Source organism: the organism of the source record quoted next, unplaced genomic scaffold (assembly GCF_019419815.1).
Source record: "Pyrus x bretschneideri cultivar Hongxiangsu unplaced genomic scaffold, Pyrus_bretschneideri_v1 Contig7, whole genome shotgun sequence".
NCBI lineage: Eukaryota > Viridiplantae > Streptophyta > Magnoliopsida > Rosales > Rosaceae > Pyrus > Pyrus x bretschneideri.
The window spans coordinates 1,291,353-1,310,013 of NW_025999809.1; the positions used below are offsets into that span (position 1 = coordinate 1,291,353).

Consider the following 18,661-nt stretch of genomic DNA (forward strand, 5'->3'; position numbering starts at 1 on the left):
ACCTCGAATGTTAGATGCTCTACATGCTAAGAAGTGATATACTTGGATTGTGTTTTAGAGTTTCTAAAAGATACCTTCACCCCGTCTAATCACATTTTCTTTTTTTTTTGTCAAATAATCGCATATCAATTGAGTAGAATGTCATTAACAAGATTGATGTGAAAATGTCATGTTGTATTCAAATTACAATTTATGAATATTGTGTATTTTATTGTATAATTTTCTTTACAAACGTACAAGTATGAGAAAATGACAAGTCACCAAATCTAATATCAAAGAATGTGATGACTAATTATTCCCACCATTTGATGTGGGGAAAGGGGACCAATAATATTAAAACAGCTGGCACTTTACACAATTTTTCGTAATTAGCCAAACGCTCGCTATTTGCCTAATCGAACGCCCCAAATTTCTTCTTCATCAAATATCCAAGCACTCATCTTCTCTGTCCTTACATGTCCACCGACCACCGTGGCCTTGCCCGATCAGTCATCGTCTGCAAGTTTCAAGTACAAGGCTGCACCAAACTCGTCCTCCGCACTCAGGCCGAGTGCGTCGTCAATTGCCAAGCCGGTTCACCACCGACGCCACTGCGATATGGAGTCGACAGTTGGAGGAGGGATGAAGAAACTAATCTAGATAGCATGGGAGATGGAAGGAAGGTGTTATTAGTCTCTCCACGTCTTTTGAGAGAATACCATTAATTTAATTACAAATATTAATGAGATACTCGCCGATTTCCTCCTCAAATTTATGTGCCAATTTTTCTCATGAATTTTAATTTTAACCGATTATCTCTTGAACTTTTTATAATTATCCAATTTCCACCATGAACATTAATATAAGCCAATGACACCTAAACGTTTTTAATTGGCCATTGGCTAGTCTCTATTAATGAATTTGTTGAGATGAGTACGTAATTACTTTTTTTATTTGAATTTGGTTCTTGAATTAAAATACCTCAATATTAATTATCGTTTGAAAACTATAAGAAAAGAAATTGATTGTGCTTTCTTTGGACAATGAGAGATTTGTGTGAGAGTTTCACTGACTAGGCAAGGTAGCCTTTTCTTGCAAGGGAGGATTGCTTCAAGGTCAACAGGTAACTTAGATAGGCAAATTACCATTTTATTGTCATAAGTAAATGTTTGAGGCATGAACGATGGACAGGAAATGGAGGAGACCAATTGACTTTTATTTTTCTCTTTAAACAATTGTCGTGGATTATTGCTAACGTTATAACCTCAAGGCAATAAGCAACCATATACAGGCATAGAGTCGTTCATAAAATTTGAACTCAGAATATTTAATCTTATTTTTTTCCCTAAATTTTCTTAATGGGCCTGAGGCCCAAAACAATGCGCTGTAAATGTAGTTAAAAGACCCGGGTAGATGTAGACAGCCCAGATCCACTACACATATACTAAAAAGACGTCATAACTAGCTCCCGGGACCGCGACACGTCGAAACGCGGCATCATATCGTTGTCGCCACTGAAGCAAACAAACTGAAAGCCGAGCTGGAGAAGATGATCGTCTGCGTCGCCGTCGTTGGCCACCAGAACAACCCACTTTACATTCAAAGCTTCACCGACGCCGATGACGCCCTCAAGCTCCGCCACATCGTCCACTGCTCCCTCGACGTCGTCGACGAGCGAGGTAAACAAATTTCAAAATTCGGATCTGGGCCTCCGGTACTTTTTGAAAACTTCACTTCTTGGTTCTGCTACATAGTTTTGGTTTTTCTGTTGATCGAATTGGAAATGCACGAAACACTGAAATCATCTTTGGGTCTGCTTTATTTAGCTGAAAATTAGGCCTTTGATTGTTGGGTTTGTGTATTTTAGTTAGAATTTATGTGAAGTTTGTGCATTTTAGTTAGAATTTATGTAAAGTTTGTGCATTTTTGTGTGATTTTGTAGTGAACAATCCGAAAAAGTCCGGACCGACATTGAATGAGACATTCTTGGGTTTGCTCTATCCAACTGAGAATTACAAAGTGTGAGTACTTTTGTTGTTTGTTATTGGGTATGTTTAGCATAAATGTATTGATCTTTGGTGTTCTTATATGGTGATTTTGTTTGCAGTTATGGCTATTTGACTAATACGAAAGTGAAGTTTATCTTGGTAACTACCGATCTTGATGTCAAGGATGCAGATGTTAAAAATGTGAGTATTTGCTCTGAATATTGTAACTTCCCGAAAAAACAATTTTTGCGAAAACTTGAACATGATATAGAATTTGCTCAGCAATTTTTCATCAATCCTACGATGTTTTAAACGTATGTTAGTGGCTATGTTTATATGCATCCATTTGAAACAAGATTTTTTTTTCGTTTTTTGGGAAATGACTTAAATAGTAAGCTTAGGAGGATTGTGTAGATTTAACGGGAATTAGACTGATAGTTGTATGTACTGTTTACTTTATCATGGAGGACAAATGCAAGATTTCGTTTGTCATCGGAGCGGCGAATGGATATTATAGGTTTTAGTTTGAAATATTTTCCTGTCGGCGCATAGCCAGAGGACTGCAAATTGATATCTCCACTTTGCTTCCTCCAGTGAGAGAATGTCCTAACCATGTTTATGTACATTGTTCACTGAAGATTGATTAAAATTTGATTCGAATGACTGACTTCAACTAGTTTTGAGAGATTGAAATCCCTCTTAATCCACCTTAGTTCATGCATAGTTTAATGAGATGCGCGAATAAGTGATATAAAATATTGTGGCAGTAGTTCCTGAGAAGAAATGCATATATTACAAGTTTTCCCAAACTTTAACAAGTTTTCCCAAACTTTAACAAGTTTATTTCCTGCCATCATGTACTTCTTAAAATAACAGTAGGCAGCTGTTACGTTTCTCGAGAGTATGCATTCTAGAATTGTTTGGATTGCTCTGTTTGTTTAAATCGGTTACAATACCCTGTCCTGCCATTTTCATAGTGTAGGTGGTTACTAGTTTTTGTAAATGCTAAGTATGTTGTATATATGCGATCTTTACTGACTGTTGTCTGTACGTGCAACAAAGCTTGTGTGATCCCTCTGACTGGTCGATTTGTGGTATAGTTTTTCAGGAGATTCCATGCTGCTTATGTGGATGCAATTTCAAACCCGTTTCATGAGCCAGGCAAAAAGATAACCTCAAAAACGTTTGCAGAAAGGGTAAGCACAATCGTCAAGTCATTTGGCTTGAGTTCAACCGGGTGAATGATCAAGACAGAATCGTAACTGAACTTTCTGAGTCTCTCTTTATTGAATGGGTGGAGTTCATTCACATTTCTCACCTGCAAAGTGGAATTAGGCTCATATGTTTTGTATCCCGAAAGACGTTAGAATTAGAAATTGCATCACTTCAATTCTACTAGAGATGAAACCATTTGTGATTCTTCCTTTCCAACATGTTGTAAAGTTTGTAACATTTGGCACTTTGCACCAAAGATTGACGATATGATATTCAAACGAGTTGTGTAAATCAGATCATTCTGTGTAATTTAACACAAGATTTATTTTTAAATGCCGAGTTTGTGGATTGCAACGAATTGAGTTATGGCTTTCTTCAACTTGTACATTCATTTAAAATTGCAAATTAAGACATCTCCGTCTCTAAAGGCACGTATCAAAACGAAGAGGAGAAAAATGGTTGTAAACATGTTAAAACCGAGTAGCTGGATGAAGAAGAAAGGGGACGGGAAACTTGACAAGCACGCCACAGCAGTCCACCCTTATGGGGGCCTGGGAAGACTCACATAGGCATTCTACCATTGTGTGATTCACCAACGCCATAAATCGAACTCAAGATGTATCGTGTGACATACGGACATGTAATCTGTCCTCAACCACTAGCACGAAAAGTTTTTCATTATGATCTGAACCACATCCCTAGAAATAGATTGTGTATTCCATCATGCGTCAAACCAAAATCACATAATTTTAGATTTTGTCAACCAAAATCACATAAGAACGAATGACAGCATGCAAGAAGGCACTACCAAGGCAACCTGATAAACATGTTCAATGTCTGGTGAAAAATGTCAAATATTCAATGTTCGTATCATATATAACGGAATGAAACAAGCAACCTCAAAATATGATTGAAAGAGGTCGCTCAGGCTCAACACAACAAATCTTTAACATAAACGGAAACAGGCACTATCCCGGGTCAATCAGACAAGGAACCAAAATGTTCTTGATAGACATTTTCAAGGAAACGCGGATAGCTTTTTGAGAGCATTGCACAGAGCGTAGATGTAACTGCTTCAAAACTCATCATCGTCTTCCTCAGCTATGTGCTTTGCAAGCTCTTGCTCCTGTTGTTGCCTCTCCCTCCTCTTCTCAGCACTTTCTTTCTCCTTGTGGGAATTTGGCGGGAATCGAAGCGCTCGCACTGCATCATTGTGCAAATTAAGGCAAAATGCAATTCTCGTGTCGAATGCAGCTTGGGGCTCATTAGTAGAGTAGATATCCCCAGTTTCCTTTGACACCATCCATCCATTTGCATGATCCAGGGTAGCATCAATTGCACCATCTCGGATTGCCTTGGCGACAATGCTTTCAGCATCAGCAACCGGGTTTGGAGAGTCCAATCGCAACTTTTTAGCAACATCAACCAGAGAAATGCGGGAATAAGAGATGCTGATGTTACGCAACCCGGTTCTTATGACATTATGTCGCAGCCTAACAATCAAATTGTGGGTTCTGTCTGCATTGAATACATTCGAGAACTTCTCTGCAATATTTTTGAATAGCTCCAAGTCACCGATTCTCACAGCCTGAAAAAACAAATTGTCTTGATCAAAACCAGCAGTAGAAAAAAGCTCATGGCCTAATCAGGAGTTGATTCCAAGGAGGCCATCCCAGCATCACACACTGCATTACTACTATTCAACAGAAATCATTATTCTCAAACTTGATAAGAGAGTAAAGTTTAGAGTTCAGAGTTGAAGGTTTTCGAGAAATCCAGACTTACATTTGTTAGTTCAAAGTATGGCCTCAAAGCCTTCTCCATGCCTTTTTGCATAAAAACAGTTCTCTCAGGGATTTCTCCAAGCAATAAGCGCACAATGATTGCCCACTTGTTGCATTGAATCCGAAAACCCAGGGCTGCTATAGGGGCTTTCCTAGCAGCTTGCAGGAGGGACTCCTTTGCATCAGTGTACTCCAACTGAATTGTTCTGATCTTTCCTAGGTAAAAGAGATACCGACAGAACTGCAAGAGAATATTGTCAAATCAGAATATGCATCTTGCAGTTAGAAAGAGAGGAACCACAACTGAGGAAATAGATGCTTTTGCTCTCATGTATACATCCTCTACAACAAAGTTTTAAGCTAGTATAAATTGACTTTATGAGAACAGTCTGGTGGTAAAATCTACATACTTCCCAATGACCCTCCTTGTTTCCCTTAAAGTTGCCAAGGAAAGATTAAAACAAGAGAAGTGAAGAAATTGTATACTTTCCTCTCAGAAATAACTAAGCTTATTCCCAAGAGAACAGAAATCATTAACATTTAATTTAAAACATTCTGAAATATAGACACAAAAGAAGAGTGGAATTTATACACAAATTGCAATGTGCTAACAGAGCAGTAAAATGTTCTTGATAGTAAGCATGAATGACCATGGAAGAAGGCAAAACCACATGCTAAACCAACACGTTACAAGAATATGATTAAGACATGAAATAGATCGAAGCTTTGCGATCCATTGATAACAAGCATGAATGACAGTTCAAGAATGCAAAAACACAAGATAGACCAGCATGCTATCACAATACATCTTTTTCTATAATAAGAATTAAAAGAGAGATGAAGCAGTCAGAAAATACGAATGAACCCAAATAAATACTAAAGAAAGCAAAATATTCAAGAAACAGCACCCATCTCAAGGAAAAAACAAGTCACCAAAAACTTCTCACAGTACCTATGTCGCATCACCTTTATTACACACATGCATAAGATTAGAAGTTGATTATAAATTACAAAAAACAAGACTGACCCATACATTTACATTCATTGTGATCCTAGATACATAGTTTAAAGCTACAGATTCAAATAATTGAGCCTGACCTGCTGGTTTGAGTGAGCCTCAAATCTGGGTGCCTTGGACCTCAGTTTCTCAGCCTGATCATACAGGTTATAGTGGAGGTAATTGCGAAGCAGAAGGTTAAGAAGTGTTTCCTGCATCACATTATTATCCACGAGTAAGAAAACAGTGGGACAGGAACAGTAGCTTACAATATCAAAAAATTACCTGGCCCAGCTCATCATGGCGCAAAGTTGCAATCCGGTGAAGATTCAGGAGATTTCTGTGAAGGAATGAGTGAAAAATTTAGTCGTAAAGGAACAAGAGAAATGTGGAAAGAAAACAAAGACATTTGTACCTAAATATCACGATAGCATTTAACTCACCCTCTAATTTCTGCAAGATCACCAGTGAGTTCATAGCTAAGGGAGTAATAGAAGTACAGCCTGGATGCCAGAACATCAATGGTTCGCCTATTCAAGTTCTTAATACGAGCAATGCTTGCCGAGGCACAAGCCTTAGCCTAAAGGGCAGCAAGTTCAATGTTATCACAAAAAATAAGAGCTTGAACTTTTAATAAGTAAACTATCCAGAGCGAGATTTAATAACATGTTACAAGTATACTGCTTCACCTCAATGTACTTTTTCTGATCAATCAGAAAAATGAGCACAAGCAAGTAGGAGTACATCTCTAACTCTGGCAAGGCATGCTTTGCGGGAACTTGAGTAGCAGATGTTGCAGTATCAACGTCCATATCTTGTTCATCATCCTGTACAACCAAATGTTCCACTTTCACAGTGCTCAAAACTAAACAAGAACATCAAATACACCATCTCAAATCCAAAATTCAATACGGTATATCCAAAATCACCTTGGGAAGAAATGACAATAAGCGGCTATGAACCTCAGATCCTGGTGTAAGGGCAAAATTGAGGAATGCTGAAATCACAGAAACCTTCAGCTTCCGCCTCAACACCATCGTTAGCCTAACGGCACGCACAATTCGCCTAACCTCACGGGTATAAGCAGCAGTCTCAAGGAGTGAAGCAATCTCCTTCAAATCTAACAAACCCAGTAAAATTTGATAGTCTAAAGTCAAATCCCACACACCCAGTTCGACAAGCTACCACTAACTTACTTAAACTATACAAAAAATGCGCGAAATTTAGGGTTTTACAGATATATGTACATATAATATTATGGATGCAGATGGTAGACTTACTGTGTAGTATTGACGGAGAAGCCGAAGAAACTGAATTGGAAGGCACCGGGACCTCCTTCATCTCCACGTCTTGAGTCATCTTGCAGTGACTGTTTCCAGATTCCACAGAACGTGGATTTAACGAACGACGAAACGAAGATTAAAGCGAAAAAGTTGAAATTTGCAGAGTGAATAAAGCGAATTTACCTTGAATTTGGCGGTGCCACGCGCTGATCGCAATCGATTTGGCGACGGAGGAACTAGGGTTTTGCTACGGTTTCCTCCTCTGCAAGTTTATGCGAGAGAGAGAGAGAGAGAACGAGGAAGAGTGAGAGAGAGGAACAGAAGGCTGATGTTCATACGGCGTCGCTTTTCTCTCTCTCTCTCTCTCCTTATTTTTCTTTTCTTTTATGATTTTATCTACTTTTCTACACAAAAATCTGAGACAATTTCATTTATATGGAAAAAGCCCAACTGATAGTTATTGGATTGGTGCAATATTAAAAACTACGAAGGCCCAATCAAATAGCCCAACATGAAGGAAAAATAAAAAGTAACAAACGTGTAACTCAAGTAATTTAAAAATATTTATCTCCACATTGAACTTTGTGTTCAAGTTTCAATTCACTTGCCATCCAATGCGTCCATTAGGTTTTGTAATTTTGTCAAACATGTGAGAGCAATGCATTTACTAAATTTGTCCACTTATATGTCGATATTGTCTCTGCTATAAATAAATGAAATTTCATTTATATTGTTTTTAAAATAATTACAAGACCGTCATTCTCATAACTAATATTGAGCACATTAAATTGTTTTATAATGATTACAAGACCATAATTCTCAACGTCGAATGCTTTTAATGCCCAATATTTGTTGAAGAATTTCATAATTTTTCCTCCACTCCCCTGAATAAAACGAACCCCCTCCATTTCCTCTCATTGGCATACTTTTTCAACCCCCACTTCTTGCCTTAAGCTTTTCAACAAGGCCTCGCCGCCACACCTTCCCAACACAACACTGTCTTCTAACGCAGCGCAGCCGCCTTGCCCAATGTCCGGTGCCATGGGGTGGAGCGAGTCCCCGGCAACGCAAACATTGCCTTTGCTAATGTTTCCCCAAACAGTGGGGAGGATACGGTTGATGATGAAAATGAAAGCAATCGCTAAACTATATATATATCAAGCCCTTTATACAAAGAGATTTCTATTTTTTTTCAAAAAATAGGGATTAGATGTGGGGATCACTCCACATTAAATTTTAATGATCCGAATCGCCTATTTTGTAAGTCTCAATTCATAGATCATTCTTACAAAAACTCAATTCAATCCGAAACCATTTGCCTATTTAATTTTTAAGATAAAATTTCATTGTTTTATTTGTTAATTTCTTTGAACTTAATTAGATGTCTTAAATATTTCCAATTTGGTTAATATTTTGTAAGAATGATCTATGAGGTGCAACTTGAAAAATAAATGGTTCGGATTGTTAAGGTTCGATATGGTATGAACCCTACAACTAATCCCCGTTTTTTGAAAAAATAGGAATCCCTTCCCTTAAATGTTTCTTACACGCACACACACACACACATATCTTTCATATCTGACATTTGCTATATGTATATGACGATAAAAGTACAAATGACAAGCGATGGTCTTTCACTAATATGATTGTCATATAAGCCGACCTAGATTTAGCCAATTAAGTTGGCTCTAGTAGTGTGCTCCCTCTTTTACACTCAGGTTCGAATACTCATTTCCGTAGTTGAGATTAATTTAGGTTAAACTATCGCCAGTATAAAGAGAAAATTGGTTTGACACATAAGAACACTTGAAATGGATCAGCAATGCATATGCATATGCAAAACTTCTACATTGTATTTGGAGGTGAGATTGCGCTTTTAACCAAGAATCCTGCAGTATTGAACGGTAACGCGTACGCTGGAGGTACCTTAAATTCCTTCAAGTTTTGATGTACCCCATTTTTCTGACCCAAAAACTAGAGCAATTTTCACTTTACATGAGATGGTCATGACGAATCTTTCAAGACACTGCATTGTACATTCAATTTAGCCAAGACAAATCTAGTAACAGCAGTTACAGCACCCATCCATTTAGTAAGGGAACGAAAACACTCGAAAATTCAACAAACGAGAGCAGCCATTGGTCTGCAAACCCGGGCATCTGTAAATTCACTTCTCACTGGCTGTAAAAATTTCAAAGTAACCTACATGTAATTCTCAGCCATCACATCCTTTCTTCTTTCACACAAAGCCCCGATGATGATTCACTGAAGTACTCTCACATGAAAATTGGACCCAAAATTCAGAGGCTACCACCAACAGGGCTGTACCGGCTACTTTTTCTACATTCTCAGCACTGCATATTTTATCCTATCTGCTGTCCGGAAATTTAGCCTCGTAGGTCTGGGGCAACTGCACGAATGAACAGACATTTTCATAAATGAGAATACGAGGCAAAAGCAATAACATATATGGCCGCCAAAAATATGAATTACCATGAACGTTGCCTCGATCATCTTTCCAGCAAACCACCTTCCGTGGAGAACATGTCGAGCATTTAAAGCAGCTTCTATAGTTTCAAATCGTAAGTACACGTGTCCAGCAGTATTCCTGCTTGTTAACAAGAATGTGAGATATATATTAGAGTGAAAGGGCCATATAAATAATGCAAACAAAACTTACTTGTCCACATATATATGCTTCAATTTCCCGTATTTTGAACACTCCTCCTGAACATCATCTTTGATGTCCAAGTCAAAGTCTGGTTCCGACTGCTCAAAAACAAAACCGAGACAAGAATTCAAAGAATGGTACAAAGTAAATTTAAACAAGAATTAGAAAAATCTGTACTTATCAAAGGAATCAACCACCAACCTCGGCTGTGGGATCAAACATATTTTTCAACAGTAAACATTCGCTTGGAACACCTACTGTATCTACAGATGGAAGAGTAGCTGTCGGAATTTGAAGCCCTGCAATACCAAGTCCAGCAAAACCAGGAACAGAGGTAATGGGAGGAACAAGAGAAGAAATTCCAGGTGCAGCTCCCAGGATTGGTGCCATTGGTAAGGAAACACCAGCGCTATTGACAGCGGTTGTGCCTAAGGGACCAATACTGCAAGCAAAGACAATGTAAGACTAATGAAAACAAATCAAAGTACACCAGCGTGCTAAAAAAAGACAAACCTTGATGCAGTTCCGCTACGGTCCAATTTCTGCATAAGCATTGCTCGAGAGCGGGCATTCAATGACTGTAAAATTATCAAAACAATTCAATTAGGTCAAGCAAAAAATTATGCAGTGCAGATACTCTTTAGTAATCTCGTTCTATTCTAAACTGCCCTTTGCTTTGTAGTGCTGATGTCAACAATCCCTTAAGAGGCAATGTACATCTTACTAGTTAAAGCAACAAGGGAAAAAGTGCCGAAACCAGTAAAACATTAACATAACTCATGAATGGTGTGTTACTTTGAATTATCAAACACACACAGCCATCGGAAATGAGCAATATTACTTACCAAGCCACCGCCTTCATCGTCATCAAAATCACCAGCATTTACTCCAAGATCTTGCATTCCAGCTTGGTCTGTAACAGCTGACACCTAAATAAAAATGAGGATTCCGGTAAGTGTACTTCCAAATAATATTTGTTTACGTTAACTCATCCTTTTACAAAATTTGTATGTGAATGTAGTTAAATACCAATGCAATGACCTTCTTTTGGAAAACTGAATCTAAAGCAACCATCTAAGTGTCACTCTGATCCACCCAGTTCAAATTAAAATGATGGCAGTCACTGACACATCACCACTACACATATTTTCAATCACAAAAGGATAAACATTTGTGCACTCGTTTGAGACAATAGTCACAATATTAATGGTATCATCAACAAGTGCTTGTACTTATCTAAAAAATTGCGTTCAACATTAATGTGAACATTATTTACATGCTACTCAGTGTGCACATTAAGAAAACACGAGCTCAGTGCTATCGCGCCTGCTGAGTTTTCCTATTTCACAGCGATCACACTGTATAAGCATCACTAATTGATCAGATGAACTAACATTCCAAGCACCACTCATACCACTAGAAACATCAGAGGCAGGATGTCAAAGAACTAGCAAACAGCCTAATTGACGAATTTGGAAAGAGTTCACAACGCAAGCATATCTTTTGGAGAAAGAAATACAATAACAATATGATAAAGCGTCATTACCTTAATTACACGACCTGCAATCTCCAATTGTCCATTCAAACTCAGAGCATTTCTAGCATCTTCAAGACGTGCGAACTGCATGCAAGTAACTGATTCAATGAGTTTGATTTATCCAATAAACTTGCAAGAAACATATAAAGTATCTTATACGGACAGCTGGAAAGGAATTGGTGTGCTATGCTACAATAAGTAAAAGGGGAAAAAATAACTCAAATAAGACGTTTTTTTTTTTTTTTTCTTCCAGAGGGGGCTGGTTGGTTAAAGCCAATTCTAATTTCCAACTCAAGCTATAACGAACCGGCATACAGACAGATACATTCATTTTTTATCCACGTTTGGTTAAGATGCAAATTCTAGTGAAACAGACCTGCACAAATCCAAAACCTTTGCAGTTGTTAGTTTCATCATGAGGCAACTGAACCAGTTCTACAGGACCAAATGCTCCAAAAACCTGTATAAATAACAAATATTAAAGATTGAAATACTCCACCGAGCCAAAATACAAAAAAAACAGCAATACTTCCAAAGAAAAAAAGAACTGTGAACAAAAGTGCTCAAAAGAATTATCACCAAGAGCAAGCTCAATTATATAACATAATGAGATGCCAACATGAGAACCAAGTCACATAACTACTCACCTGGCGGAGATCATCTTCTTTTATATTGGTATGGAGATTTCCAACATACAGCCTTCTAGCTCCACCAGAATATGGGCCTATCATCCCACCTGGTCCAGTGACAACAGAAGTTGTTGACTGAACTAGATTCTTCTCAGCCTCTGATGGCTTCACCATCACTGGTTGACCAAGAAGAGGCTGACCAGAGAGTGCAATCGCCATAGGTACTGACATCGCATCATAAAACTCAATATACCTACAAACTAGACAACATTAGATCTTGAATGATTTAAACCTAACTGCCACATACAGAAACATGTAAGCTAGATTTTACTGCAAGTTCCAAACATAGTTCAAATAAGGGGAGAGAAAAATGTCCTTTAATGATCATATGCCCAGTCGGAATAACCTACACCATATGCATTGCATTTAGACAAAGGAGATCTGTATCACCATAAATTTCCAAGTTGATGGTACAAAATTCTAACATTGTGAATGGTCTAATGAAGCCGTGTACTGAACAAGAAAATGAAAATAAGGAAAGTACGCCCATTGAGAAGGAAGAACTGGCAGCCATTCCAAAACCAAATTCCAACAGAGACCAGTCAATTTTAAACAGGATAGTTTTATTTGCACCATAGAATGTAATCATAGCATCTTGTCAACAAACCAAATGACTTTAAACTCTCGCACCGTCTTAAACCCTACAGTGCCTAAATGAGTAATTCTATTCTTAAAGTGAACTTCTCTTAACGACCAAAGCTTTTACTACCAAGATAGAAGAAAACCTACCCAACTCCCTTCGAACGTCTTGAATTGCGATCCATAATAAGACGTACATCGCGGACCTGAAACACAAATCACAGCTATTAGATAAACAGTGATAGATATACACTTACAACTACAGCCACAGCCACAGAATGACATAAATAGAATATCAAATCATTATGGGTTTCTGGTTATCAGTTAAGTTGAAGCAAGGACTAAATCAACAGAAACTTCTTAATTGATACAAGTTAACGCTCTAAATCAAGTCCCTTTTAGCTATATAGTGTAGAAGCTTTACCATCTATGATTTGTTATATGAACATGATCTAGATAGACGTGAAATGAACAAACCTTTCCAGCCCTTGAGAAGAACTCATATACATCTCTTTCATCTGCCTTCAAACAAATCTGTCAAATTTGTTCACCAAAATGTTGTTGTTATGATATACGAACCTGGGAGATAGAAGTTCAAGATAACACAATAGAATGCATATACCAACGCATTTGCTATACCTGATAAGCAAATACTGTCCTTTGATCTCTCTCAGGATCAGACTCTGGTTCTGTCCCTTCTTCCTTTTTGTCTTTATGTCTTCTGCAGCACAGAAATGAGAAATTGACAAACAATGGTATTGTTATTGACAAGACATTAATGAGTGGAGAACACGTCAAGAAAGAAGAACATGTAAAGATCAAACATAAAGTATCCTTGATTGGCAGAGAAAACAACCTCAATGATACCTAGAAAGGAATCTGTTATTTAATATATAATAAAAACCAATCTGGGGTACAATATGTCAATTGAGTGAAATTCGTATATTTGGTGATAATTGCTAAGCAGGTAATGCATGCAATCCAACTTCAAAAAATGGATTAACAGATTAGTACCTTCTATACACAATATAATGTTAAATGAAACAGCACCATCAAGTTGTATGGATGGCGGTACCAAAGGACCTAGTTGCAATTATTTGGAAACTGTTAGAAGCTATTATTCCAGATAGAGAATCACAAACACACAGAACAAAGTAAAAACCCTATAATAAACTGAAAACACATACTAAATCTATTTGCAGTCACCGAAAACGTTACTTTAAAATGATGCAATTTTTATAAATGTGACTCTCAAAGAGAGCACAAGAAATACCCAAAGGTGAGGCCTGTAAGATGAGCAATCTGCATAAGTTTCTCAAAATAGGGAATAAAAGCTTGTATGTGAGTATAATTTTTTGTACATATACAGGCACATTGGGTAAAATAATAGCAGGTATCTAAGCTTGCAAAGCTACAAAAGTCCTCTCCAGAGCCAATGATCACAAAAAGATAAAAAAAATTCCAAAGGTCGCAAAGGTCAGCCTAAACCCTAAAGGCAAGCATTCAAACACGTGAATAAGTATACATATACACACTAAAAAAATGACAGCCAATCTTGTAACCACTGAAAACTGAATTTCCCATAAGCACCAGAAGATGAGATACTTCTCTAAGCAAAGCCCATCTCTCCCCCTACCAGCATTTCTGCAACAGAATAAATATAATTAAGCAACGGAGTTCAGAAGGAGACGATAACGAAAAGCATTACATGACATCACCACCATGGTCAAATTCTCCAACATTGAACCCTCAATCTTGCATTGCAAGCTTCTAAATAGAGTCCAGAAAGTTTAGAAGAAACACTTAAGGCCCATGACCTGAGCTGTGCCTGGCCCAATTGCCAGAAAGACCATCTGATGATTGCTCTAGCATATCTGCGAGTTCCCAGAATCTAGTGTTCAATATTCAGAATTTCTAAGGCTGTTAAATATAAGTAACTTATGAAGCTAAGTATGACTAACTGAGAATATTCATTTAAACAATAGCATGAACCGACTTATCCAAGCTGGGAAATACTTGGGAGGAAAGAAATAACAATCTAGGGCACATAAAAGGTGATTATATGTTCAAGATGGATACAGTTCCTCATCCAGCACAGAACCCATGTGAGACTAGGCTGAATAAAAACAAAAGGCAAGCAACTTAATAAACTGTAGAGCAATCAGAGACTACAAATAAGTACACAACTGGTTCACTATCAAGTGAGTTGACCACTTAGCAAAAAGAAAGAAAGTTAGTTACCAAAATGCACCCGGACATAACTTTTTTCAGCAGACAACGTCTCCATTAACTTAAAATGTTCCTATAATGAACAGGATTCTCTTTTGCAGATAAATTTCTCCCCAAGGTTCTTACCAACACTATAAATGTAAAGCAGCTCACCAGCTTCAGTTTTAGAACATCAAAAACAAAAAACTTGAATGAACTTTAATCTAGAAAATCATATTTAGTAATTTGGATCAGTTTGGCCTGAAGCCCTAATACTAATGCCTGGGTTTGTGATGACACAGAGACACCACAAAGAGCAAACAAAGCATATAATACACAAACACAACCATCCTAACCATCAGCCCTTTTCTGAAATTGTCACATTGATACTTAAGTGCACAGAGCAAGCAACTAGATGGTTACCCCAACAACCAAAAATGCTCCCATTATAAATGGCATGTACAATTGAGAGAAGAGGGAGGAGAGGAAAATACAGATGCCTGTCACAGGTCCCAACACCCATGGAAACCACAAAAGTGTCATTTGTGGACAACAGCCCGTTTGAACTTGTCGCATACAAATATGCATACATACAAAAGAAAAAAAAAGAGCAAACTAGAAGATATTGACGCCACAAAAAGGTTTGGTAGACACTAGTACCAAAAATTGCACCAACAAAATTCTGACAAAGGATTCTCACTAAATGCCTCTTCGGCCTTGATAACAGATTTACACAAATTTTTTCCACCATAACTTGTTGAAGAGTGCTTGGTCCATGATCCTAATTTCAACAAATTGAGAAAAGAGACAGCTCACATTGTTCCAAGACATTTCAGAGGTCCAAAATTAGCATCAAACATACTTAGACCAATTCAAATGGTTGGATTAAAACTCAAATTTGAGTTTTAAACTCAGCCACTTGCGGAAATACCAACAACTACTTTTTTTATCGGACGATGTCCAACCAATGGTCCAGATTCAAATTTTTTATTTTATATTTATTTATTTATTATTTATTTATATCAAATTTCTAAATACAATAAATCCAATGGTTGAGGTCAAATATGAGCAAATGTAACAGTAAAAAGATATAACAACCAAAAGTAAATCCAACGGCTAAAACAATTAAAAAAATTATTTAAATCAAAATTCACCCAAAAACTCTATAAATACCTATGTATTTGTTCAAACACCCACACAAAATTCACTTTTGTCAAACAAGTCTTCCGTTTTTTTGCTTTCTATCCACATATGTATTTGTGTTTACGAATGGGTAGGTTGTGCGGTTTTTCATGTTCCTTCATTTGGTGCATATGTGTAAGAATGAGGTAGGTTTAGTGATTTTTCATTTATTATTGGAATTTAAATATTTTTATGTGAAAAAGTTCATAAAAGTAAGTTAGGATAATCTACATAAATTTTATTTTAAAAAAAAGTTACCAAAAAAAAATTTGGCTAAAATCATTCTTTAATAATTTCGTGCTAAAATTTTAGGCCAAAACCATTGGAGGAAAAAATTTGTTTCGGCTTAGAAATTAAATTTTCTGGTTTAAAAAATTAAGTATTAACCCTAACCATTGGAGTTGGTCTTAGAGGTGCATTATTCTTTGAAGCATGTTATACTCTTTGATCCTCAAGTAAAAGCATAATATACTCTTGGACTGCTAATGCTACCATCCCTTAGATCCCTGATTCATAAAATAGAAAAGCACTAATGCATTACCAAGAGCAATCCCTTCAAAATGCATATCTAAAAAAAGGCTGCATTGTGTCTCTCATAGGAACTATTGTCTAAATCAACTGGGAACAGAAGGAGAGCACCATCCAACATTTTATAAATAGGCCCACACATCCTCTCCCAAAATAAGGCGCATTATTATGAGAAGCAATATCGTTCCTCCATGCGATTAATAGCACTAATAGTAATAAGCTCATGCAATGACTTGCCAGTTACCATCAATAATTTCCACTGCTACAAAGGATGGTGGTCATCCAAAAATAAATTCTATAGTCTGACAGAGAATTTAACTGCCACAAAGCTAAACTATATGAATCGAAAGAATACCTGTTTTCTTTTTCCCGCTCCCTCAAATCCTTCTCCTTATCTTTTTCTTTATGCTCCACCTCCCGGCTCCTTTCTCTTTCATCCCGATCACTTCGACGCCTTTCTGAATGGCTCCTGCTTTGACGTGGTCGCTCTTTATCCTTCTCCTGGTCCCTGTCACCCTCGTGGTCACGTTCTCTCCTGTCTCTATCACGATCGGGATCCCGCTCTTTGTCTCTTTCCCTGTTTCTCTCCTTACCATTTCTTTCCTCTCTTTCTCTGTCTTCCCTACCTCTATGATCCCGGCTACTCCTGTGGCGATCCTTTTCTCTGTCTCTGGACTGTGAGCGGTGACGAGAAGATCCCCTCTCTCTGTGCCTATCATTACCACGTTCATGGGACTCATCTCCCGATTTTGAACGCTTTGAGTGACGCTCCTCATCGTGACCCTTCTCATCACCTTTATGCCTTGAACTTCGGCTGCGACCTTTCTCTCCAGATTTTGAAGCTTCCTCACCACCATTCACAGTTTCTTTTGATTTCGGGGGTTCAGGATTTTCAACCGTTTTCTCTAAATAATCATACTCATCAAAATCCATCAGACCTCTCGTCTAATAAGAATGTAGCACAAAAAACCTCACAGATAAACCTCAGATCTGGCGATATCTGCAACAATCGACAATAAAAAATCACTGAGCAGAACAATGAGCTTCTAAGCACTAAGCCTGCAGTTAGCCAAAAGTAACCAAATTTAAACATTTTAAACTCTATAGTTTCAGTACTTTGCACAAACCGAATAACCCAATATAAAATCAAATTTTAAAACACATCTCCAATAAACTGAGTTCTCATGGAAGTATAATTTATCAAATGTCCAGATTTATAACACCTAACAACTGAAGTAACCAAAACCTTTATCTTTACCAGATTTCAAATAAAGTACCAATCACAACACTCAAAAAGCAGATAAAACAAAATTAAAGCAACTAATTACAGTCAAATTATCAGCCTTTTGAATTCCAACAGTGGCAAAATTGCAGCAAAACCTGCACCAACAGTCCACTTTTTCCTTTTACCATCTCCCGAACCCAAACCCTAAATAAATCAATAAACAAGCATGGTGTTAGGGTTTTACTGCGAGCTCGAAATCTTTACCTCCAGTGGAGCTACGAGTAGAAGAAACAGCAAGAAGAAGGAGAAGAAGTAAGAGTAGAATTGCAGTTGCAGAGCCGCAGACGCAGACGCGGACGCGGACGAAGGAAGAGCTGTGTGACTGTGTCTCTGTGTGGTTTTGAATTGAGAAGTTAGAGGATTTGGTCCGAGCTTGAATTTGAGAGGGTCTCTCTCGCGCTCGCGCTAGGGCTAACTGTGCGTGCACTGGTAAAGGGCTGACAATTTGGGAGGCACGTGATGTGTAATGGGGACCCGGGTCTCATTAGGTTGGTTTGTTTTAACCGGGTTCGGAGCCTTGAATAAAGCGTGGACTAGCATAGGGCCCAATGAACCTTTCAATTTTATATGGGATTAAGAAGTGATTTCCACACTCTTTCCTTTTTAACCTATGTCTAGGAATTATCCTTCATTATTGAGATGAAACTTTTTATTTGGTTTGAATTGCGTTGGACATGGCTCGGTTTGATTGGTTTATTGGTCAAACAAACCACTACACGAATAGTGTTAGGTTGAA

The 18,661-nt window shown here is 37.7% G+C and overlaps 3 protein-coding genes across 4 annotated transcripts; 1 reads left to right on the forward strand and 2 right to left on the reverse strand.

Moving 5' to 3' along the window:
* Positions 1-1,438: 1,438 nt before the first annotated feature.
* Positions 1,439-3,515, forward strand: LOC125472490 (trafficking protein particle complex subunit 2-like protein). The gene is made up of 4 exons (XM_048574039.1): positions 1,439-1,658; positions 1,922-2,000; positions 2,087-2,168; positions 3,068-3,515. Exons 1-4 carry the CDS (start codon positions 1,529-1,531, stop codon positions 3,206-3,208), a joined length of 432 nt encoding a protein of 143 aa, XP_048429996.1. The 5' UTR covers positions 1,439-1,528; the 3' UTR covers positions 3,209-3,515.
* A 472-nt stretch (positions 3,516-3,987) lies between these two features.
* On the reverse strand, positions 3,988-7,594 carry LOC103946621 (probable 26S proteasome non-ATPase regulatory subunit 3). Its single transcript, XM_009357371.3, has 9 exons — positions 7,430-7,594; positions 7,244-7,332; positions 6,893-7,083; positions 6,653-6,790; positions 6,407-6,543; positions 6,249-6,303; positions 6,065-6,175; positions 4,968-5,207; positions 3,988-4,770 (listed from the first exon to the last, which is right to left on the reverse strand). The coding sequence occupies exons 2-9, from the start codon at positions 7,320-7,322 to the stop codon at positions 4,258-4,260; spliced, it is 1,464 nt and encodes a 487-aa protein (XP_009355646.2). The 5' UTR covers positions 7,323-7,332; positions 7,430-7,594; the 3' UTR covers positions 3,988-4,257.
* Positions 7,595-9,221: 1,627 nt separating this feature from the next.
* LOC125472319 (RNA-binding protein 39-like) lies at positions 9,222-18,361 on the reverse strand. Of its 2 annotated transcripts, none has more exons than XM_048573588.1 (14): positions 18,130-18,361; positions 16,996-17,640; positions 13,362-13,443; positions 13,200-13,256; positions 12,873-12,928; positions 12,102-12,336; positions 11,831-11,914; positions 11,464-11,538; positions 10,763-10,846; positions 10,431-10,495; positions 10,176-10,359; positions 9,927-10,015; positions 9,740-9,854; positions 9,222-9,656 (listed from the first exon to the last, which is right to left on the reverse strand). In XM_048573588.1, exons 2-14 carry the CDS (start codon positions 17,571-17,573, stop codon positions 9,615-9,617), a joined length of 1,746 nt encoding a protein of 581 aa, XP_048429545.1. In that variant the 5' UTR covers positions 17,574-17,640; positions 18,130-18,361; the 3' UTR covers positions 9,222-9,614. The 2 variants fall into 2 exon arrangements, with proteins under 2 accessions (XP_048429545.1, XP_048429544.1); XM_048573587.1 differs by having other exon boundaries at positions 10,119-10,359; positions 18,130-18,359.
* Positions 18,362-18,661: the final 300 nt, after the last annotated feature.

Bases quoted from the DNA above. Each gene is read 5' to 3' on its own strand.
- LOC103946621 (XM_009357371.3), bottom strand. From the start codon at position 7,322: ATGACTCAAGACGTGGAGATGAAGGAGGTCCCGGTGCCTTCCAATTCA. The intron at 7,084-7,243 runs GTAAGTCTACCA...TGGGTTTGTTAG, and splicing joins TTCTCCGTCAATACTACACA to ATTTGAAGGAGATTGCTTCA. The intron at 6,791-6,892 runs GTGATTTTGGAT...TTGGTTGTACAG, and splicing joins TATTGTCATTTCTTCCCAAG to GATGATGAACAAGATATGGA.
- LOC125472490 (XM_048574039.1), top strand. From the start codon at position 1,529: ATGATCGTCTGCGTCGCCGTCGTTGGCCACCAGAACAACCCACTTTAC. The intron at 1,659-1,921 runs GTAAACAAATTT...GTGATTTTGTAG, and splicing joins CGACGTCGTCGACGAGCGAG to TGAACAATCCGAAAAAGTCC. The intron at 2,169-3,067 runs GTGAGTATTTGC...TTTGTGGTATAG, and splicing joins AGGATGCAGATGTTAAAAAT to TTTTTCAGGAGATTCCATGC.
- LOC125472319 (XM_048573587.1), bottom strand. From the start codon at position 17,573: ATGGATTTTGATGAGTATGATTATTTAGAGAAAACGGTTGAAAATCCT. The intron at 11,539-11,830 runs GTCTGTTTCACT...ACTTGCATGCAG, and splicing joins AAGGTTTTGGATTTGTGCAG to TTCGCACGTCTTGAAGATGC. The intron at 9,855-9,926 runs GTAAGTTTTGTT...GTTAACAAGCAG, and splicing joins AAGCATATATATGTGGACAA to GAATACTGCTGGACACGTGT.